This window comes from Salvelinus fontinalis, chromosome 32, assembly GCF_029448725.1.
Source record: "Salvelinus fontinalis isolate EN_2023a chromosome 32, ASM2944872v1, whole genome shotgun sequence".
Lineage (NCBI taxonomy): Eukaryota > Metazoa > Chordata > Actinopteri > Salmoniformes > Salmonidae > Salvelinus > Salvelinus fontinalis.
The window spans coordinates 45,431,133-45,456,095 of NC_074696.1; the positions used below are offsets into that span (position 1 = coordinate 45,431,133).

The window sequence follows — 24,963 nt, forward strand, 5'->3', positions numbered from 1 at the left end:
TTACATGCATCGGTACAGCAAATCACAAGCTCTCAGTCAACCACAAGCTCAACTAGCGTACAGGTCGATCTCTTATTGGCTTGCAGTATCACTCTGGCTTCTGTTTACAGTGAGTTGGGTCAAATGAACGGATGCCTGTATCTCTTTCTCAGAACTCCGACTAATACGCTAAGACTTGGAGGGAGGGCAGATGATGAAACTAGAAGACTGAACATGAAATGATCTAGGGCTGAAACTGAAGGAAATATCCCAGCTTTACTCATAATGTTTTTTATACAACGGGTGGGTCTAATCCTGAATGCTGGTTGGTTAAAACCGCACTCTAGCCGGTGTCAATTCCACAAGTCACCACCAGCTAAATCTATGACGTTAAAATGCATATTTACTCTGTTCTATCTGACTGCACAATCCACTGTCTCATCAGCCCAGCCAGACAATTTATAAACATCTAGACATTCTCACATTTATTTTTGACTAACACTTCGTTTTCAACAGCAGAGATTTGTATAAACCTTGCTGTCTGTCTCTCTGATATTTGCAACATTGTTTCAATATTCAAATTCGATCTTCAGCTGTCCCACAGTAATGAACGTGTCGGGAGTTGGGTCGACAGCACATATTTCTTTGCCAGGCAATATCACGCCTCATTAGCTCACTGTTTTGGATGTATCCAAATAAATGTCACTAGAAAACATCTTAAACAAATGCAAATGCAGCTACTTTGCTGTTATATTCTGGCTAGCTAGCAAGCAAGGGATTAGAACATTGCCAGCCAGTATGGCAATGGAACATTTAGAATGAACCACATAGATACAGAACAAAATGACTGAACGACTGGGTCGCGTCTCTGGCTACCGAACCGATAGAAACGAATGACCAGCCGGCTTGGGTAGCAACCCTAGATTTGTGTCGGAACTATGTCTAGTTGAAGGATGAAATAGTGTGAATAAATTAATCAAAATAATGTGTTTAATGAAAATATGTCAATCATCATGAATATGTTGGTAACCAGTTGTATACAAGTGATAATGCCTTCGAAGCCGGTGTTTGGAGGATATACTGACTTGTCTCAGGCCCAACGACACCCGTGCCAATATATCCTACAAACACCGACTTCTCAGGCATTATCACTTAAATAAGTAACCAAGAAATCTACTCCACCCACATAGCTTATCACAGCACAATGACTAGGGACGACCAGTAATTTACCACACAATATCCCCAAATCCAACACAAAAAGGATAATCTTCATTCCCTACTCAGTGACGCTCAGCTCAACCTTCTTGCAGAGTTGGGTTGGGTTTCTTCTAAAAGAGTTGGGTTTCTGTGTTGCATCCCAATTGGCACCCTGTTCCCTACATAGCGTACCACTTTTGACCAGGGCCCATAGGGATCTGGTTAAATATAGTGCATTGCAGTGCATTTGGAAAGTATTCAGACCCCTTGACTTTTTCCACATTTTGTTATGTTACAGCCTTATTCTAAAAGGGCTTACCATATAATACCACATAATGACAAAGCGAAAGTTTTAAATGTTTTATTTACCCCTTCTTCTCCCCAATTTCGTGGTATCCAATTGGTAGTTACAGTCTTGTCTCATCGCTGCAACTCCCGTACGGACTCTGGAGAGGCGAAGGTCAAGAGCTGTGCGTCCTCCGAAACACAACCCAACCAACCTGCACTGCTTCTTGACACAATGTCCACATAACCCGGAAGCCAGCCACACCAACGTATCTGAGGAAACACAGTACACCTGTCGACGGTGTCAGCTTGCACTGCGCCCGGCCCTCCACAGAAGTCGCTAGTGCGTGATGGGACAAGGACATCCCTGCTGGCCAAACCCTCCCCTAACCCGGACGACGCTGGGCCAATTGTGCACCGCCCCATGAGTCTCCCGGTCGCGGCTGGCTGCGACAGAGCCTGGACTCCAACCCAGAATCTCAGAATCTCACAGCTAGCACCACTGAGCCACTTGGGAGGCCCCAATTTTTACAAATATTTTAAAATATGAAACAGAAATACCAGGTGCATCCTGTTTCCATTGATCATCCTTGAGATGTTTCGCACAACTTGTGTGCATGTCAGAGCGAAAAACAAGCCATGCGGTCGAAGGAATTGTCCGTAGAGCTCCGAGACATTATTGTGTCGAGGCACAGATCTGGGGAAAGGTACCAGAACATTTCTGCAGCTTTGAAGGTCCCCAAGAATACAGTGGCCTCCATCATTCTTAAATGGATGTAGTTTGGAATCACCAAGACTCTTCCTAGAGCTGGCTGCCCGGCCAAACTGAGTAATCGGGGGAGAAGGGCGAGTTCCTCTGTGGAGATGGGAGAACCTTCCAGAAGGACAACCATCTCTGCAGCACCACCAATCAGGCCTTTATGGTAGAGTGGCCAGAAGGAAGCCACTCCACAGTAAAAGGCACATGACAGCCCACTTGGAGTTTGCCAAAAGGCAACTAAAGGACTCTCAGACCATGAGAAACAAGTTTCTCTGTTCTGATGAAACCAAGATTCAACTCTTTGGCCTGAATGCTAAGTGTCACGTCTGGAGGAAACCTGGCACCATCCCTATGGTGAAGCATGGGGGTGACAGCATCATGCTGTTTTTTTAGCGGCAGGGACTGGGAGACTAGCCAGGATCGAGGGAAAGATGAACGGAGCAAAGTACAGAGAGATCCTTGATGAAAACCTGCTCCAGAGCGCTCAGGACCTCATATTAGGGCAAAAGTTCACCTTCCAACAGGACAACAACCCTAATCACACAGCCAAGACAACACAGGAGTGGCTTCGGGACAAGTCTCATAATGTCATTAAGTGGCCCAGCCAGAGCCCGAACTTGAACCTAATCTAACATCTCTGGAGAGACCTGAAAATAGCTGTGCAACAACGCTCCCCATCCAACCTGACAGAGCTTGAGAGGATCTGCAGAGAAGAACGGGAGAAACTCCCCAAATACATGTGTGCCAAGCTTGTAGCATCATACCCAAGAAGACTCGAGGCTGTAATTGCTGCTAAAGGTGCTTCAACAAAGTACGGAGTAAAGGTTCTGAATACTTATGTAAATGTGATATTTCATGTATTTTTTATTAAATTACTAAACATGTCTAAAAACCTGTTTTTGCTTTGTCATTATGGTGAACTGTGTGTATATTTAATTGGGGGGATAAAACGATGTAATCAATTTTAGAATAAGGCTGTAACATAACATGTGGAAAACGTCAAGGGGTCTGAATACTTTCCGAATGCATTGTATGTAGGGAATAGGGCGCCACTTGGGACACAGCCCTAGTCTCTACAAGCTCGTCGACAAATGGAAAAAGAGGACGACGTTTCATACACAGAGAGGGCAAGACAAGGAGGTGACATCAACATGCACAACCCGGCAGCCACCTGGGGGAGTGACACATGCCACGCCTGAGGCACTACACAGTCCAGGCCCACTCACCAACCGCGAGTTCCTGACAACGTCACGCTCCCTCGGCTACCACAGCAAGATCATCACAAGAGAAGAGGCAAAGGCAAAGGGGGCAAAGGTCAGGGCAAGACAGGAATTAGAAAAGGAAAAACAGGGGTCAAACAAGTGCAAAAGTAGAGAAATAGAGAGAGTTAGAGAGAGAGAAAGAGCAAGAGCTAGCGACAGAGAAAGATAAGAAAATTATGAAATAAGTGTTAAATTAATGCTATGAGATATTATTTCCAAAAATAGCTTCAAATCAGTGCTATGTATAGGTTAAGTCAAATCGTGAGGAATTCTTAAACATGTAGTGTATTGCTCGTGGACCACATACAGTATCTCTGCAGGTTTTAACACATGCAATAAGGTGGTAAAAACAAAACCTACCAGCCTAGGTTGTGTATTACATGTGACGTCAAGTATAGGAAAGATTACAAAATATATAACGCATAATCATGTTTCTTTATAAACTCAGCAAAAAAAGAACTTCCCGTTTTCAGGACCCTGTCTTTCAAAGATAATTTGTAAAAATCGAAATAACTTCACAGATCTTCATTGTAAAGGGTTTAAACACTGTTTCCCATGCTTGTTCGATGAACCATAAACAATTAATGAACACGCACCTGTGGAACTGTCGTTAAGACACTAACAGCTTACAGACGGTAGGCAATTAGGACACTAAAGAGGCCTTTCTACTGACTCTAAAAAATACCAAAAGAAAGATGCCCAGGGTCCCTGCTCATCTGCGTGAAGGTGCCTTAGGCATGCTGCAAGTAGGCATGAGGACTGCAGGATGTGGCCAGGGCAATAAATTACAATGTCTGTACTGTGAGACGCATAAGACAGCGCTACAGGGAGACAGGACGGACAGCTGATCATCCTCACAGTGGCAGACCACGTGTAACAACACCTGCACAGGATCGGTACATACGAAAATCTCACCTGTGGGACAGGTACAGGATGGCAACAACAACTGCCCGAGTTACACAAGGAACGCACAATCCCTCCAGCAGTGCTCAGACTGTCCGCAATAGGCTGAGAGAGGCTGGACTGAGGGCTTGTAGGCCTGTTGTAAGGCAGACATCACTGGCAACAACGTCGCCTATGGACACAAACCTACCGTCGCTGGACCAGACAGGACTGGCAAAAAGTGCTCTTCACTGACGAGTCGCGGTTTTGTCTCACCAGGGGTGATGGTGGAATTCGCGTTTATCGTCGAAGGAATAAGTGTTACACTGAGGCCTGTACTCTGGAGCGGGTTCGATTTGGAGGTGGAGGGTCCGTCATGGTCTGGGGCGGTGTGTCACAGCATCATCGGACTGAGCTTGTTGTCATTTTGCAGGCAATCTCAACGCTGTGCGTTACAGGGAAGACATCCTCCTCCCTCATCCCCGTCCTGCAGGCTCATCCTGACATGACCCTCCAGTGTGATTTCCTGCAAGACAGGAATGTCAGTGTTCTGCCATGGTCAGCGAAGAGTCTGGATCTCAATCCCATTGAGCACATCTGGGACCTGTTGGATCGGAGGGTGAGGGCAAGGGACATTCCCTCAGAAATGTCCGGGAACTGGCAGGTGCCTTGGTGGAAGAGTGGGGTAACATCTCACAGCAAGAACTGGCAAATCTGCTGCAGTCCATGAGGAGATGCACTGCAGTACTTAATGCAACTGGTGGCCACATCAGATACTGACTGTTACTTTTGGTTTAGACTCCCTCTTTGTTCAGGGCCACTTTATCCCATTTATGTTAGTCACATGTCTGTGGACCTTGTTCAGTTTGTCTCAGTTGTTGAATCTTGCTATGTTCATACAAATATTTACACATGTTACATTTGCTGAAAATAAACGCAGTTAACTTTTTTTGCTGAGTTTACAGCATCATGACAGATACACTTTTTTTTTGTATAATGGACTGAAAAGTAGGATGGGGAAAAGGGACAGAAGGAAAAGAGAGGTTGGGAAAGAAGGTTGGATAGGTTGTAGCAGAAGCAGAGGTCCTTCTCCTTCCAGTCAGAGTGCAAAGGTCATAGGGACTCACCAGTGTCTCTCCAGAGAGCACCTCCAGCAGGGAGATGAGGTTGTGTCCATCTCTGAGGTCCTCGTACAGGTCAGTGATATGCCGCTGGGCCTGGGGAGGGGAGAGGTGAAGGGAGACAGTTTGAGACTATTCACAGAGATGCACAATGGATTCATTATGACTCAATGCACTTGAAGTTAAAGTGTTTTCTCTGTATTCAAAACACTGATCAGCTATGAGGAATGAATCATGTACTGTAAATACTCATGATCCAACAAGACCAGTGCTCAGAAAAGCTCTGTTTGTGATGGAACAACACTGTTCCTGAGAATATAATCTGGGATTATGGGCCAATTTTCAGTAAACCACATTCACAATCACCACTTTGACAGACTCGAGTGACCAATGTATTTATAACTAAAGACACCTCTAGTAATGCTATAGTATCTCTGTCAGTATATCTTGATTGTGTTCATACTACACTACTCACACACGGCAAAATTATCACACCAAAAAAATAGAACAAATCAAATTGTATTTGTCACATGCGCTATATACAACAGGTGTAGACTTTACAGTGAAATGCTTACTTACAAGCCCTTAACCAACAATGCTTTAAGAAGTTATGAAAAATAAATGTTAAGTAAAAAATTGATTTTTTTAAATAACAAATAATTAAACAGCAGCAGTAAAATAACAATAGCGAGGCTATATACAGGCAAGGGGTACCGGTACAGCGTCAAGGTGCGGGGGCACCGTTTAGTCAAGGTAATTGAGGTATCATGTACATGTAGGTAGAGAGTGACTATGCATAGATAATAAACAGAGAGTAGCAGCAGCGTAAAAGAGGGGTATGGGTAGCCATTTGATTAGCTGTTCAGAAGTCTTATGGCTTGGGGGTAGAAGCTGTTAAGAAGCCTTTTGGACCTAGACTTGGCGCTCCGATACCACTTGCCATGCAGTTGTAGAGTGAACAGTCCATGACTAGCGTGGCTGGAGACTTCGACAATTTTTAGGGCCTTACTCTGACACCGCTTGGTATAGAGGTCCTGGATGGCAGGAACCTTGGCCCCAGTAATGTACTGGGCCGTATGCACTACCCTCTGTAGTGCCTTGCAGTCGGAGGCCGAGCAGTTGCCATACCAGGCAGTGATGCAACCAGTAAGATGCTCTTGATGGTGCAGCTGTAGAACCTTTTGAGAATCTGAGGACCCAAGCCAAATCTTTTCAGTCTCCTGGCACCACACGGCCAGGTCTCTGACCTCCTCCCTATAGGCTGTCTCATCGTTGTCGGTGATCAGGCCTACCACTGTTGTGTCATTGGCAAACTTGATGATGGTGTTGGAGTCGTGCCTGGCCATGCAGTCATGAGTGAACGGGGAGTACAGGACGGGACTGAGCACGCACCCCTGAGGGGCCCCCGTGTTGAGGATCAGCGTGGCGGATGTGTTGCTACCTACCCTAACCCCCTGGGGGCGGCCCGTCAGGAAGTCCAGGATGCAGTTGCAGAGGGATGTGTTTAGTCCCAGGGTCCTTAGCTTAGTGATGAGCTTTGAGGGCACTATAGTGTTGAACACTGAGCTGTATTCAATGAATAGCATTCTCACATAGGTGTTCCTTTTGTCCAGGTGGGAAAGGGCAGTGTTGCGTGCAATAGAGATTGCATCATCTGTGGATCTGTTGGAGCAATATGCAAATTGGAGTGGGTCTAGGGTTTCTGGGATAACACAATTGTTTACGGGATCGTAAAACAGCAGCCATCTCCTTCGGCGCCATTCACCAAGCATTCACCATTGACATTCCTTTTGCCTCATCCCTCTCAACCATACCATTTTTCAATTCCTGATCAAGCCACAGGGATTTAAGTTTTTACAGTCATTTTCTTAATGGGTGCATGCTTATTCGTAACTGTGATAATCAATTTCATAAATGTGTCAAGTGCAACATCTGTTTGCTCCTCATTACACACCACGGACCAACAAAAATTCTTTACATCACCAACATAGGAATCAATACAAAACGTATTGTATGACCTCTTACACACTCTATTAGGCCCAGCCTTTGGAACTTTTCCTAGATATGGCTATTATATTGTGATCACTACATCCAATGGATCTGGATATTGTATTGTTGGTTAAATTCTTGTAAGTAAGCATTTCACTGTAAGGTCTACGCCTGTTGTATTCGACGCATTTGACAAATAAAGTTTGATTTGAGTCCAGTGGCACCCCTGTAAACTATTTCACGCTTGCCTGCTTAGCGAGTACTGCTTCCCCCTGATTCTGCTCATATGGAGACTCAAACTCAGGTCTTCTGCCACAAACACACGTGTGTTAGACGTGTTAGTTTCAAGTCTCCGGCAAGGGTAGTCATTATAAGGTTAACATGTGTCTGACTGGTTGAAGACTGTGTTAGCCTAGGCATTGGTCCTGTGACTTGGATGGGTCTCTTCAAGGAGGAGGTCAAAGAGGGGTGAAGTGTAACACAGGGGGTTCGGTGACCATGCTTGTCTGAGACCTGAAAAGTTGCATTGTCTGGCAGACTTGCATACAGGACACCTGTGTTAGAACCAATGTTCCCTCTAAGCTGCAAGCACATTAGCCCGAGACTGCCATGCAGCTCCCCGTGACTGCTGCGCAAAGCACAGGAGAAATATCAGCCCACGGAGAAAAACACGAGATTGAACTTCACTCAACTTACTGGAGTTTTTCCTGTTAGTTAACACTATCAACGTTTCCCTTTACAGTGGCAATTGTGATCGAATCAATGCAATATTAGCCACTTTCAAAGCAACATACCCGAAACAAAACAAACTATGCAAAAGATTTTGTTGTAGGCAGAACCCATCGGTAGGAGTAGGATTCTATTGCATTGACATGCAGTTCTCAGCCCGTACTCTACACAGACAAATAAATAAGCATAACCAATCAGAGCTGGACTAGGCCTATATGCAAATAGACCATTGCCATATATGGATCTTGTCACGCATGCTCCCGCTTCCCCTCTCTGGCACTCAAGGGCGCCAGGCTGCCCATCATTACGCACACCTGTCACCATCGTTACGTGCATCAGCACTTCATTGGACTAACCTGGATTCATCTGGAGTATTAAATGTTCAACCCCTGTACTTGCTTCTTGTCTCCCAGCGTCTGTCCTTACAGAATGCTGACACTAAAAACGGAAGCACCAGGGAGTTTTGTTTTTTGTTTTGGTTGGTGACATCAGGCCCGGGTGCCGCTGCCGAAGGAACCGGTGGTGCCTTTGTGGGCTCGTCGTGCTTCCTCACCTTAGCTGGCTCAAGAGGTTTCCTTGCCTTGGTTGGCACAGAAGGCTCCCACACCACGTCATGCCTCAGCCGGTTTGCCAGGTTCCAACGCCTCAGCCGGTTTGTCGGGCTCCCATGCCTCATCCGGCTCGTTAGGCTTCTACTCCTCAGCCGGCTCATTGGGCTCCAACATCTCAACCGGTTTGTCGGGCTCCCACGCCTCAGCCGGTTCGTCGGACTCCCACACCTCAGCCGGATCGTCTGGCTCCCATGCCTCGGCCGGCCTGTCAGGCTCACCCAGGTGGGACGCCGGGTGGCGCCCCTAGAGAGGGGGTACTGTCAAGCTTGCTCCCACTCCCCCTCTCTGGCGCTCGAGGGCACCAGGCTGCCTATCATTACGCACACCTGTCACCATCGTTACGCACATCAGCGCTTCATTGGACTCACCTGGACTCCTTCACGTTTTTGATTGCCTCCCCTATATCTGTCTATTCCTCACTTTCATCCCTCTCTCAGCATTGTCATTTTGTTTCCCCTGTCCAGACGCTGTCCGTGTTTTGTTTCATGTCTGTTATTTATTAAATACTCATTCCCTGTACTTGCTTCTCGTCTCCCAGTGTTTGTCCTCACAGATCTGTGTCATTTACTTTGAACTGGACAGCGTTTACAGCTGTGGTCGTGAGTAGATGCGCTTGTTTTGAGATTATTTATTTATATTTTTTATTTAACTAGGCAAGTCAGTTAAGAACAGCCTACCAAAAGGCAAAAGGTATCCTGCGAGGACGGGCGCTGGGATAAAAAAATATATATAAAAGAAATATAGAACAAAACACACATCACGACAAGAGAGACAACACAACATAACATAAAGAGATACCCATGACAACAACATAGTATTGCAACAACACATGACAACAACATGGTGGCAACACAACATGGCAGCAGCACAACATGGTAGCAGCACAAAATATTGTACAAACATTATTGGGCACAGACAACAGCACAAAGGACAAGAAGTTAGAGACAACAATACATCACGCAAAGGAGCCACAACTGTCAGTAAGAGTGTCCATGATTGAGTCTTTGAATTAAGAGATTGAGATAAAACTGTCCGGTTTGAGTGTTTGTTCCAGTCACTAGCTGCAGCGAACTGAAAAGAAAAGCAACCCAGGGATGTGTGTGCTTTCGGGACCTTTAACAGAATGTGACTGGCATAATGGGTGTTGTATGTGGAGGATGAGGGCTGCAGTAGATATCTCAGATAGGGGGGAGTGAGGGCTAAGAGCGTTTTATAAATAAGCATCATCCGTGGGTCTTGCGAAGGGGTATACAGAGATGACCAGTTTACAGAGAAATATAGAGTCCAGTGATGTGTCCTATAAGGAGCATTGGTGGCAAATCTGATGGCCGAATGGTAAAGAACATCTAGCCGCTCGAGAGCACCCTTACCTGCCGATCTATAAATTACGTCTCCATAATCTAGCATGGGTAGGATGGTCATCTGAATCAGGGTTAGTTTGGCAGCTGGGGTGAAAGAAGAGCGATTACGATAGAGGAAACCAAGTCTAGATTTAGCTTTAGCCTGCAGATTTGATATGTGCTGAGAGAAGGACAGTGTACCGTCTAGCCATACCCCCAAGTACTTGTCTGACGTGACTACCTCAAGCTCTAAACCCTCAAAAGGTAGTAATCACACCTATTGGGAGAGGGGCATTCTTCTTACCAAACCACATGACCTTTGTTTTGGACGTGTTCAGAACAAGGTTAAGGGCAGAGAAAGCTTGTTGGACACTAAGAAAGCTTTGTTGTAGAGTGCAAACACAAAATCTGGGGAGCGGCCAGCTGAGTATAAGACTGTATCATCTGCATATAAATGGATGAGAGAGCTTCCTACTGCCTGAGGTATGTTGTTGATGTAAATTCAGAAGAGCGTGGGGACTAGGATCAAGCCTTGGGGTACTCCCTTGGTGACAGGCAGTGGCTGAGACTTTATACACTGCACTCTTTGAGAGAGGTAGTTAGCAAACCAGGCCAAAGACCCCTCAGAGACACCAATACTCCTTAGCCGGCCCACAAGAATGGAATGGTCTACCGCAGTGGTTCTCAAACTTTTTATAGTCCCGTACTCCTTCAAACATTCAACCTCCAGCTGCGTACCCCCTCTAGCACCAGGTTCAGCGCACTCTCAAATGTTGTTTTTTGCCATAAGAATGCGTGTGAATTTTTGTCACAACTCAGCTCATGGGAATTGACAGAGAGCTCTTATAGGAACAGGGCACAAATAATAATAATCAATAATTTTGCTCTTTATTTAGCCTTACATATAAAACCTTATTTGTTCATAAAAAGGTTAATGAGAAGGGTGTGATTGAAAGGATGCACTTAACTCTGCAATGTTGGGTTATATTGGAGAGAGTCTTAGTCTTAAATAATTTTCCACACACAGTCTGTGCCTGTATTCAGTTTTCATGCTAGTGAGGACCGAGAATCCACACATACGTAGGTACGTGGTTGCAAAGGGCATCAGTGTCTTAACAGCGCGATTTGCCAAGGCAAGAAACTGAGCGCAGCACTATCCAGAAATCTGTCAGTTCTGATTAAATTCAATTTTCACAGAACCGCTTGTTGCAATTCCGATGAGGCTCTCTTGTTCAGATATCAGTAAGTGGACTGGAGGCATGGCATGAAAGGGATAACGAATCCAGTTGTTTGTGTTGCCTGTTTCGGGAAAGTACCTGCGTAATTGCGCACCAAGCTCACTCAGGTGCTTTGCGATATCACATATGACATTTTCCGTAAGCTTGAGTTCATTTGCGCACAAAAAATCATACAATGATGGAAAGACCCGTGTGTTGTCCTTGTTAATGCAGACAGAAAAGAGCTCCAACTTCTTAATCATAGCCTCAATTTTGTCCCGCACATTGAATATAGTTGCGAAGAGTCCCTGTAATCCTAGATTCAGATCATTCAAGCGAGAAAAAACGTCACCCAGATAGGCCAGTCGTGTGAGAAACTCGTCATCATGTAATGGGTCAGACAAGTGAACATTATGGACAGTAAAGAAAACTTTAAGCTCGTCTCTCAATTAAAAAACACATGCCAATACTTTGCCCCTTGATAGCCAGCGCACTTCTGTATGTTGTAAAAGCGTTTTATGGTCGTTGCCCATATCATTGCATATTGCAGAAAATGCATGAGAGTTCAGGGGCCTTGCTTTAACAAAGTTTACCATGGTTACATACGGACCGTTAGTGGAATTTCCACGAGAGTAATGGTTAATGTGGTTGGATGTTAATTATTTGACTAGGCTACCTGTATTTGACATTGTGTTGTTATTTTGCTGAACACTAGATAGTTTAAAATATATAGCCCCGTTGGAAAATATAAATGTGAAGCTTTTGATACAGTAGACCAGGTATTCCCAAACTGGGGTACATGTATGCCAAATAAAATGTGATTCACATTGAAAAAAAAAATGTGAATCACATTTTATTTGGCATACATGTACCCCAGTTTGGGAATACCTGGTCTACTGTATCAAAAGCTTTGTGCAAGTCAATGGGTGACACCCTCCAGGAGTCGTCCATCTTCCCCACTTATCCCCTGGGTATTTATACCTGTGTTTTCTGTCTGTCTGTGCCAGTTCGTCTTGTTTGTCAAGTCAACCAGCGTTTTGTCTCAGCTCCTGCTTTTCCCTAGTCTCTCTTTTCCTCGCTCTCCTGGTTTTGACCATTGCCTGTCCTGACTCTGAGCCCGCCTGCCTGACCACTCTGCCTGCCTCTGACCCTGCCTGCCATCTTGTGCCTTTGCCACTACTCTGGATTATCGACACCAGCTTTCCTTGACCTGTCATTTGCCTGCCCCTGTTGCTGTAATAAACAGCTTCTGCATTTGGGTCTTACCTGAAACTTGATACCTATAAGAGTTAGGATCAGCTTGATCTCCCCCTTTAAATAAAGGACAAACCGTGGCTGCCTTCCAAAGCAATGGGAACATCCCCAGAGAGGAGAGACATGTCAAAAAGGTCAGAGATAGGCTTGGCGATTATATGGGTAGCAACCTTTAAAGAAGAAAATGTCAACCATCTGACCCAGATGTTTTTGTTGGGGTCAAGTTTAAGGAGCTCCTTTAGTGCCTCGGACTCAGTGACTGGCTGCAGGGATAAACTTTGTAGCAAGGCAGCTTCCAAGAACCTCCAAATCATATTTGGTAGTCACAATGGAATTATACAGTGCAAATCCATCTTTTTATGCAAACCAAGCTTCCGTTGAGTAATATCGGATGATTCATAATACTAAGGCGGCACCACAGGCCAGTGTTTTCCTTTTCTTACCATAGACACTTACACAACAGGCAGTGATAATAGTAGTACCAGTTATGTTTTATGACCCGCTGGCTGGATAGACTATAGTACCACACAGAAATGGCTGCAGCAATTCAACTGAGGAGCTGATGGATGAGCTCAAGAGTGAGGTGTTGTGTATGTCCTCATCTTACCTTTATCAAGTGCTTGTTGACCCATTTCGTGAAGGTCTTTTTCTGTACCCGGTCCCGTTCATCTATGGTAGAGAGAGAAAGTGATGGTTAATATCAACAGCGTGCAGACACTCAACTTCAACTAAGTCAGGGGAGTCATGGGGCAGGGCAAAAGAGGAGAAGATGTGCCCCACCAGTGCCAAATCCCTTTACTGGTACTGCCTGTGTACCAACACAGAAGTGGCAACGTGAGGTGCCACACACAACCTTTCCTGTTGTGCCAATGCAGCAACCTCATGGTAGGCAGCTAAGTCAAATCCCCCTCAGATATGTCTTCAACAGTAAAACTGTTTCCCAAATGGCACTCTATTCCCTATAGTGCACTACATTTGACCAGCACCCCATATGACTGTATAGTGCACTATACAGGGAATAGGGTGCAATATGCGACGGAGCTTAAGAGTCCCCCTGCTGTGACACCGACTATGATCTACAGAAGCAAAAGTCAAGGGGTACCTGAAACAAACACTTAACATTCCAACCCCAAAGACGTTCCATTTCAAAACATTGTAATAGGAACTTAAATCCATTTATCATTAATGTGTTTTTTTGGATGTAAAGCTATACAGTCTGGAACACTTTATTCCAAGCCATGGCTATAGCCGTTCATAGGCTGGGATAGTGAGACAAGGATTGGAGTTAAGGGTTAGCCTTTCATAGTCTGAAATACTGAGACAAGGGTTAGAATTAAGAGTTATCCTTTCATACTGTGAGATACTGAGACAGAGGTTGATGTGAATTTGAAAGTTTTTCTTTATTTTATATTTTTATTTAACCTTTTTTTTTTTTACAGGGAAGTCATACTGAGACTAGGGTCTCTTTTACTGATGAACCCTGCATAAATACATCAAACACTCTCAAAAAGCCATGTGGTTGTTGGCGGTACAGTTGCCGTACCAGGCAGTGATACGGCCCGACAGAATGCTCTCAATTGTTCATCTGGTGGACCATTTCAGATCGTCAGTGATGTGTCCACCTTCTCCACTACTATCCCGTCGAAGTGGATAGAGAAGTGCTCCCTCTGCTGTTTCCTGAAGTGCACGATCAGCTCCTTTGTTTTGTTGATGTTGAGTTGTTATTTTCCTGGCACCACTCTCCCAGGGCCCTCACCTCCTCCCTGTAGGCTGTCTCATCATTGTTGCTAATCAGGCCTTCTACTGTTGTGTCGTCTGCAAACTTGATGATTGAGTTGGAGGTGTGCGTGGCCACGCAGTCATGGCTGAACAGGGAGTACAGGAGGGGGCTGAACACGCACCCTTGTGGGCCTCTGTGTTGAGGAGGTGTTGTTTTCTACCTTCACGACCTGAGGGCGGCCCGTCAGGAAGTCCAGGACCCAGTTGCAAAGGGCAGGGTTCAGACTCAGGGCCCAGAGCTTAATGAGGAGCTTGGAGGGTACTGCTGTGTTGAATGCTGAGCTATGGTCAATGAACAGCATTCTTAAATAGGTATTCCTCTTGTCCAGATGGTATAGGCAGTGTGCAGTGTGATGGCAATTGCATCGTCTGTGGATCTATTGGAGCGGTAAGAAAATTGAAGTGGGTCTAGGGTGTCAGGTAAGGTAGAGGTGGATATGATCCTTAAATAGCCTCTCAAAGCACTTCATAAAGACAGAAGTGAATGCTATGGGGAGACAGTCATTTAGTGCAGTTACCTTTGCTTTCCTGGTTACAGGAACAATTGTGGACATCTTGAAGCAAGTGGCGACAGCAGACTGGATAGGAGAGACTGAATATGTCCTTAAACACTCCAGCCAGCTGGTCTACGCATGCTCTAAGGATGCGGCTAGGGATGCCGTCTGGGCCGGCAGCCTTGCGAGGGTTAACATGTTTAAATGTCTTACTCACGTCGGCCACGGAGAAGGAGAACCCACAGTCCTTGGTATCTGGCCGCATCAGTTTTTTACTGGTCTATTCTCTTAGCAAACATGAATTTAGTTATGGTCCACAATCTTATGGCAAGGTGTTTAGCTTGTCCGGAAGGAAGACGTCAGTGTCCACGACGTGGCTGGTTTTCCCTTTGTAGTCTGTGATTGTTTGTAATGGTAAATGATGCAGTTTGTAAGGTTACTCTGCCTAGTCTCTAAGACTTCTGCTTCCATTATTGCTCAAAACACTGCTTCATGAAGAGTGCAGAGAGAGCATGTATGTCACGACTTCCGCCGGAGTCGGTCCCTCTCCTTGTTCGAGCGGTGTTCGGTGGTCGACGTCACCGGCCTTCTAGCCATCGCCGATCCACTTTTCATTTTCCATTTGTTTTGTCTTTGTTTTCTACACACCTGGTTTCAATTCCCCCATTACATGTTCATTATTTAACCCTCTGGTTTCCCCCATGTTTGTGTGCGTGGTTGTTCTATTGTTCAGGCTGTTACTGACGGCTGGTATTTTGTTGCCGGGTTTTGTTATTACGCCCGTTTATTTCATGGTACCGGTATTTTTCCCACATCGTAGTATTGTGTTAATACTGGTGTTCTCTTGTATTAAATACCTTGTCCACGCATCTCAGCTCTCCTGCGCCTGACTCCTATCACCAGTTACCCACGGCCTTGACAATGTAGTCCAGTGGGTGTGTTCTCGATCAAGTCTGTGAATGCTATTACCGCACAAACATTCTCTTCCCTTTTTCCCTCTCTTGCTCTTGCAAAATGCCTGCCTGCAGGCCAGTGGTGGAAAAAGTACCCAATACAAGTAAAGATACCTTAATAGAAAATGCCTTAAGTAAAAGTGAAAGTCACACAGTAAAATACTACTTGAGTAAAAGTGTATAAGTATATGGTTTTAAATATACTTAAGTATCAAAAGTAAATGTAATTGCTGAAATATACTTATGGATCAAAACCAGATGGCACAATGTTCTTCGTTTTTTATTTATGGATAGCCAGGGGCACACTCCAACACTCAGCATTTGTGTTTAGTGAATCCACCAGATCAGAGGCAGTAGGGATGACCAGGGATGTTCTCTTGATAAGTGTGTGAATTGGACCATTTTCCTGCCCTGCTAAGCATTCAAAATGTAATGAGTAAAAAGTACATTCCTTTCTTTAGGAATGTAAATTAAGTTAACGTTTTCAAAAATATAAATTGTAAAGTAAAGATACCACAAAAAAACGATTTAATTCGAATTTGAAAGTATTTTTACTTAATTACGTTACACCACTGCTGCAATCAACAATGTCAGGGCCTGTGTGCACTGCAAGGGAACATCCCATCTCTTAAGGTTTTACCTTAGAAGAAATGGTGTCATTAAAAGCAGCATATAAATGTAGGTTTCATATCCATACACATTTTTCATGAGAAAAAGTGTTTCACGCCTACTCCTACTCCTGCTCACTCTCTCCGGTGCTTGACATCGCAGGTCTACTAACCACCAGTCCTGGCAACCCACATTGCGCACACCTGGCAACCATCATTGCTCCCCATCGTGAAGCACACCTGGACTTCATCACCACCCTGATTCCTCTCCCTTCATATAGCCCTCACCAACCTCAGTCATCAGGCAGTATTGGTTCTGTTTTCAATTCCAGGTGTGTCGCTTGTTTTGTAACTCTCCATGTTTGATATTATTAAACTCACCATATGCACCTCCTTCCTGACTCCCTGCGTCTTTGTTACAAAGTGCTCAGTACTTAAAGTGGAACTGACTGCGTTTTAACTTCTTTGCAGATATGAAACAGACAGACAATCATATCAATCAAATAGCAAATTCCAAGTTTATGCTTCAAAACCAACTTTATAATACGTTTTTAAAAAATAGGTTATTTTTGACTCAAAATTCCATGACGTACAGTAAGGCATTGTTGGCAGAATAGATAGATGCAGTTAAATGCAAGAGTAATATAATTCACCAATACATTTCTTGGTAGTCCCAAAAATATTCCTATCAGGTTCTAAATCACAGCTGGTCTGGTACATTGTTTGCTGCCTCCACCTATTCGGCTGTTTCAGTTTCAATGACTCAATGACAAATATTTGAACAAAAACGGACGACTGTAACTAAGACTGGGAATGTCAATACAATCAAACTAGCGAGGGCAATGATCACAAGTCAGTGGCTAATAAGCTAGTACACGTGTCACACACAAGGCCCACGGGCCGAATAGGACACACAAGCAAGTATAAATGACTCAGTTGAGTCATCTACTTTATGAAAATACAGTCTGATGCACTCGCATCGGTGAATTCAACTTCAATTTTGCTGCTTTCGTGTGTCCCGTTTATAGCGTGCAGTGGAGGGAAAGTGTACAGGCACATGCCACAGTCCTAGCTCGGCTACATAAAATGTTGCAGTCTGGTTTCAGTTTTTAAAGCTTGACAATAAATAACCAAAAAACTAAACATGCAACAAAACCCTATGCTTGCTACTCAACTACAATACACTTTGAGTGCACCATACAGCAATACTGCATTCAACCACACCGGTGATCCATGCAGTGCAAAAAAAATGAAAAACATGTTTTAAGTTTAAATGTTATAACAACCTAGCTATAGCTACATTTTTGTTATTTGGAGTTATGAAATACTTTTTGATTAGGGTCACAGCATATGATGCACATCTGCTAGGATAGGAGCAAAGGCTGGACAAATATTATTTATATCTTCAAATATTATTTATTATCTTTTTTTGTTTTAATATGTTAAAATGCTATATACACAGCATCCTATGTACATAAGTGGACATTATAAAGGGCAATACTTTTCTGATAAAGCAATGGCCAGCTTGGGTCACAGTTGCAAGTGGTTTTGTAAAAGCAAATAGGATATGTCTGGCCCGTGATTTCCTTGTGTTTTTCAATATGGAAAGTGCGCTGATTGAGTTTGACACCCCTGGGCTAGCGTATCTATTCATGTAGCTGCTAGCTTTTTATTTAGCAAGCTAAATACACAGTGCCTAAAGATAGCTAGCTAGCTGCTGGGAGGATGTTATGTCATTGGAAGAATGGGTGAGTGACTGACTTTTCCTCCTCATATTGTTTTTCGGTGGCTACAGCTAGAGATGCAGGTGTCGTGCAGGTGTCAATTTGATAGCTAGCTATGCCGAACTTAAACAACGTATTAGCACATCTCTTAGTAGTCAATCAAATGTATTTTTTCATCGATCAAATGGGAGACTTCCCATTTAGTTGTCAAAACGTGGGTTGGGACAGGCATGCATTGGCAGGCAAGCTGCAGAAGGACGAGCAGGCTACTATTCCCCATCGTTTATCAGTGCATCGTTTGATGGCCAACTACAGTAGCTGAAAAAGTTTGAGGGTTTATCTAATGTTCCCTCGTTAGATTTTAGCTCATCTCGCGCTAGCATTAGTTGTTGATCTTGTTGTTGATGTGCATAGGCAACCGAGGGTGAGAGAGCCTACCTTTTCATGGTTGTTTGATCAATAGGACTGTGAAGTTCCCAAACGTAAGAGGACTCCCGTGGTATTTACATAATTGCACTGTATTTTGTGGCTTTTGGAGAATTAGTTCTAAAGATTTAAAGTCGCGCTGTTACTATTGCCTGTAAACACACAGTCCAGTTCAAAGCTGGATGTTGATCCAATATGGAGTAGCAGTCAGGCGTCTTTGTCTTCGTCTTGTCGTGTCCCATGTATACATCATTTAAAATATTTTTCTTCGCATATATTTTTTATATTTTTCTTAGCCTCAACTTCAGCATACTCTCCTGCAACCCGCCTCACCCAATGCGGTATGAATCTGCTATTTTCTTTACTCTAGAACCGGAATCCCCAACAGAAGCTAGCCAGCTAACTTGCTACTAACTAGTAGTCAGCTAGCCACTGCTAGCGGACAACCCCTGCCAGTCTGCTCAGCGCGATTCAACCCAGAGCATATGGTACGGCTAAGGGCTATATCTATTCCTGGTTCAAATTTTTTTGAATGGGGCATGCTTATTTAAGATGGTGAGGTAAGCATTTTAAAGAATAACCAGGCATCCTCTACTGACGGAATGAGGTCAATATCCTTCCAGGATACCCGGGCCAGGTCGACCTGCCCAAGGCTTTCGACTCTGTGAATCACCACATTCTTATCGGCAGACTCAACAGCCTTGGTTTCTGAAATGACTGCCTTGCCTGGTACACCAACTACTTCTCAGACAGAGTTCAGTGTGTCAAATCGGAGGGCCTGTTGTCCGGACCTCTGGCAGTCTCTATGGGGGTGCCACAGGGTTCAATTCTCGGGCCGACTCTTTTCTCTGTATACATCAATGATGCCGCTCTTGCTGCTGGTGATTCTCTGATCCACCTCTACGCAGACGACACCATTCTATAAACTTCTGGCCCTTCTTTGGACACTGTGTTAACTAACCTCCAGGCGAGATTCAATGCCATACAACTCTCCTTCCGTGGCCTCCAACTGCTCTTAAATGCAAGTAAAACTAAATGCAAGCTCTTCAACCGATCGCTGCCCCAAAGCCAATTCCTACCTTTGGACGCCTTTACTTCCAGTTCTCTGCTGCCAATGACTGGTACGAATTGCAAAAGTCACTGAAGTTGGAGACTCATATCTCCCTCACTAACTTTAAGCACCAGCTTTCAGAGCAGCTCACAGATCACTGCACCTGTACGTAGTCATACTGTAAATAGCCCATCCAACTACCTCATCACCATACTGTTATTTATATATTATTATTTTTTGCTCCTTTGCACCCCAGTATCTCTACTTACACATTCATCTTCTGCACATCTATCACTCCAGTGTTTAATTGCTAAATTGTAATTATTTTGCCACTATGGCCTATTTATTACCTTACCTCCCTTATCTTACCTAATTTGCACACACTGTATATAGACTTTTTCTATTGTGTTATTGACTGTATGTTTGTTTATTCCATGTGTAACTCTGTGTTGTTGTTTGTGTCGCACTGCTTTACTTTATCTTGGCCAGGTCGCAGTTGTAAATGAGAACTTGTTCTCAACTAGCCTACCTGGTTAAATAAAGGGGAAATAAAAATAAATAAAAAGCGAATGATGGCATGCCCATGTGGCAAATGGCTTATTTGCATTTAAGCCTAATGCAGCTCTGATTGGGTATGGAGCACCGGTCTGAGTAGACTCCGATCCTGGACAAGACAGATGTGTATTTAGGTTTTATTTGTGCTATTAATCTATTAATTGTCCAAACGCATGGCCGCTTTCCCACAATATATTGCGTGTCATTCTTCCTGGGGGTGTATAGGATTTTTTAAAGATAACATGTTGCTAAAATGCTGTCAGTTCCACTTTAAAGGGATACTTAGGGATTATCTACTTCCCCAAAGTCAGATTAACTCGTGAATATCAGTTTTATGTCTCTGCTTGCAGTTTGAAGGAAGTTGCTAACTAGCGCAAGTGCTAACTAGTGTTAGTGCAATGACTGGATGTCTAAGAGTATCTGATATGCTAGCAGATATCCATAGACGTCCAGTCAGGGCGCCAACACTTGAGAAACTACCTCTAACTTTCTTCATACTAGACACAAAGACAAGTTCATCTGACTCTGGGGAAGTAGATAAAGGGCCTCATTGCCAAAATCCCTTTAATAGTTTCAGTAGACTATATGGATGCAGATACTGATGTGCTTCACCTGCAAGACAGTCAATTCTGCTTCAATCCTATTCCAACGACTTGACAAACTTTCACAGGACAGCTAAAAGGGCATTACTAGACATCCCCTCTTCTTACTCATGTTGGAAAGGTTTAGCCATACAAGCATACAGTAAAGTTCCACTAGAATCTGCTTTAGCGACGTGTTCTGGCCAGTGATTCCAAGTGTGTGGTGAGAGATAGAGGAAGAATGTACATGCAACTAAATCCATCACAGCCAGCCCACATTGAATGAAAGGCCTGTATTACAGCAGACCAGACCAGACGAGGGGGTATTGTACAAAGCAATAGAAATTAGTCATCAGCCATTCCACCACATGGCACAATCCCAAAAGAACCCTTTTCACGAACCATTTGTTTCCATCAGCACTCAATTCGAGGGAAACCTCCATCAATAAGTGTTTCCATACAGTGTACACTGTCCCAAATAGCACCCTGATCCCTACATAGTGCTTTTGACCAGAGCTTAGGGAATAGGGAGCCATGGGACGCAGCCCAAAACAGGAGATAATTAATCGGTTGCAGACAGATACAAAGTGCTGATCAGTTTCCATGTTTGACCGGAGTGGTTAATCTTGTTAAGCATTAGGTTTTTATGTTTTTCCAAACTTATGTCACATCTAATTTGGCTTGACAAACTAACCACACTGTTGTAAAAAAAAAACAGGGAATCCATTGTGTTTGAATTGAATGGAGGACATCAAAACAAGACTGATTGGATGCTATGAGTGTGTCTCACTTGATAAAAACTTTCCATATGTACATAACTAATGCAAAAAAAAATATGTGGGGTGAAAGTTGAAACTGGACATGAAGTGATGAACTGTGTGTGATTTGGAGGGGTCAAGGTCATAGCACAAGCACAGACGGACACGATAGCTGGCGGCAGTAAGCCCCGTTCTCCCTTCAAAGGTCACCACAGGTGTGTTACATAGCAACCAAATACCTCTTACACCTTTAACCCTCAAGATCATACATGATTCTCTTTCAAAGGGGACATTCACGTATTATCATGAAGAAGAGCAGAAATAATACTTTGGATGACTGCTTAGGGCTTGTTTGGACTTGAGCAGTGGAGAGTGACACTGCTCTTCTGCCAGGCCCTGTATCTCCGCAAGGCAGGTAAACTTAGAGAGCATGGAAAGTCCATATACAGTACCAGTCAAAAGTTTGGACACACTTTCTCATTTCAGGGTTTTTCTTTATTTGTACTATTTTCTACATTGTAGAATAATAGTAAAGACATTAAAACTATGAAACAACACATATGGAACCATGTAGTAACCAAAAAAGTGTTAAACAAATCAAAATATATTATATATTTGAGATTCTTCAAAGTAGACGCCCTTTGCCTTGATGACCGCTTTGCACACTCTTGGCATTCTCTCAACCAGCTTCATGAGGAATGATTTTCCAACAGTCTTGAAGGAGTTCCGACATATGCCGAGCACTTGTTGGCTGCTTTTCCTTCACTTAAGGTCAAACTCTTCCCAAACCATCTCATTTGGGTTAAGTTCAGGTGATTGTGGAGGCCAGGTCATCTGATGCTGCACTCCATCACTCTCCTTGGTCCAATAGCTCTTACACAGCCTGGAGGCGTGTTTTGGGTCATTGTCCTGTTGAAAAACAAATTATAGTCTCACTAAGCGCAAACCAGATGGGATGGCGTATCGCTGCAGAATGCTGTGGTAGCCATGCTGGTTGTGTGCCTTGAATTCTAAATAAATCACAGACAGTGTCACCAGCAATGCACCCCCACACCCTCACACCTCCTCCTCCATGCTTCACAGTTGGAACCATACATGCAGAGATCATCCGTTCACCTACTCTCACAAAGACACGGAGGTTGGAACCAAAAATGTCAGATTTGGACTCATCAGACCAAAGGACAGATTTCCACCGGTCTAATGTCCATTGCTCGTGTTTCTTGGCCCAAGCAAGTCTCTTCTTCTTATAGGTGTCCTTTAGTAGTGGTTTCTTTGCAGCAATTTGACCATGAAGGCCTTATTCACGCAGTCTCCTCTGAACATGTGATATTGAAATATGTCTGTTACTTAAACTCTGTGAAGCATTTATTTGGGCTGCAATCTGAGGTGCAGTTTAACTCTAATGAGCTTATCCTCTGCAGCAGAGGTAACTCTGGGTCTTCCTTTACTGTGGCGGTCCTCATGAGAGCCAGTTTCATCACAGCGCTTGATAGTTTTTGTGACTGCACTTTAAGAAACTTTAAAAGTTCATGAAATTTCCCGAATTGACTGACCTTCATGTCTTAAAGTAATGATGGACTGTCATTTCTCTTTGCTTATTTGAGCTGTTCTTGCCATAATATGGACTTGGTATTTTACCAAATAGGGCTATCTACCACCCATACCTTGTCGCAACACAGCTGATTGGCTCAAACGCATTAAGAAGGAATAAAATTCCACAAATTAACATTTAACAAGGCACACCTGTTAATTGAAATGCGTTCCAGGTGAAGCTGGTTGAGAGAATGCCAAGAGTGTGCAAAGCTTTCATCAAGGCAAAGGGTGGCTACTTTGAAGAATCTCAATTACAATATATATTTGAATTTGTTACACACTTTTTTGGTTACTATATGATTCCATATGTGTTATTTCGTTGTTTTGATGTCTTCCCTACTATTCTACAATGTAGAAAATAGTACAATTATAATAAAAACCCTGGAATGAGTAGGTGTGTCCAAACTTTTGACTCGTACTGTATATGAGAATTCAAAGAGGAAATGTAACCCTATGCAGAACTGATTGTCATGTTTTGTCTTTGATCTTCATGTCTTGTCCCTGTGCTTCCCTCTGCTGGTTTTATTAGGTTCTTTCCCTCTTTCTATTCCTCTCTCTCCTCCTCCCTCTCTCCCTCCCCCGCTCTCTCTCTCTATCGTTCCGTTCCTGCTCCCAGCTGTTTCTCTTTCTCCTAACGACCTCATTTACTCTTTCACACCTGTCCCCTATTTTGCCCTCTGATTTGAGTCCCTATTTCTCCCTCTGTTTTCTGCTTCTGTCTTTGTCGGATTCTTGTTTGATGTTTGCTGTTCTGTATCCTGGTTCCGCCCTGTCGTGTTTTTGCCTTCATCAGATGCTGCGTGTGAGCAGGTGTCATCTAAGATATATCCTGGAGTACCGTTTTGTTTAAGACTGGAATAAAGACTCTGTTTTTGTTAAGTCGCTTTTGGGTCCTCATTCACCAGCATAACACTGATAGAGAAATGTATGCTTGGAGGGTCTAAGTCAATGAACAACAACCACTGTCAATCATTAACAAATATGATAAAACTGACAGCTTTGGTGGAAGGAGAAGCCTGTCACTATACAGTACATTCGTGCTGAGGTTGTAGGTAGGCTTGTTGTAGGTAGGTAGGCTTCCTACAGATGGGGAGCCTCCTCCTCATGATAACACACCAATGGCAACATCTTCGACTCCGCCGACCCGCCAAATATCTCTGCGTGTGCGAGCATGTGATGGCCATTGCATAATGAAGATAGAAATGTTAACAAAACACAATAAATAATATAGCTTACACACGTGCACAGCATGTTCTGATTTATGATGTAGGTGTATGTAGGAATACTAGGAATCTTGGCGAGCTCCCTAAAGCAAGGCCAAGGTATTGAGACCTGTGGGCATCAGAAGGCAAAAATACTAGCTACTCAAATTCACTACTGTCATCGTTAATGCAGCAGCACGTCTCTTGGCTCAGGAATATTTTTGTTGGAATTTATTCTTCGAGCATATACAGTGCCTTCAGAAAGTATTCATACCCCTTGACTTATTCCACATTTTGTTGTGTTACAGCCTGAATTCAAAGGATTAAATAGATTTTATACACACTATAATAACCAAATGGAAACATGTTTTTAGACACTTTTGCAAATGTGTAAAAAAAGAAATACATAAATATCTTATTTACGTAAGTATTCACACCCATGAAGTCAATACTTTGTAGAAGCACCTTTGACAGTGATTCCAGCTGTGAGTCTTTCTGGGTAAGTCTCTACGAGCTTTCCACACCTCGATTGTGCAACATTTGTCCATTATTCTTTTCAAAATTCTTGAAGCTCTGTCAAATTGGTTGTTGATCATTGGTAGACAACCATTTT

General features: G+C 43.7%; 1 protein-coding gene across 1 annotated transcript in view; it reads right to left on the reverse strand.

Moving 5' to 3' along the window:
* LOC129830611 (uncharacterized) overlaps window positions 1–24,963 on the reverse strand; it is a 248,671-nt gene that overhangs the window by 105,633 nt on the left and 118,075 nt on the right. The window contains exons 3-5 of the mRNA XM_055893164.1: window positions 13,234–13,295; window positions 5,493–5,582; window positions 3,448–3,483 (exon numbers count right to left, since the gene is read on the reverse strand). Coding sequence (XP_055749139.1) covers window positions 3,448–3,483; window positions 5,493–5,582; window positions 13,234–13,295 — 188 coding nt within the window. The remainder of the gene's footprint in view (window positions 1–3,447; window positions 3,484–5,492; window positions 5,583–13,233; window positions 13,296–24,963) is intronic.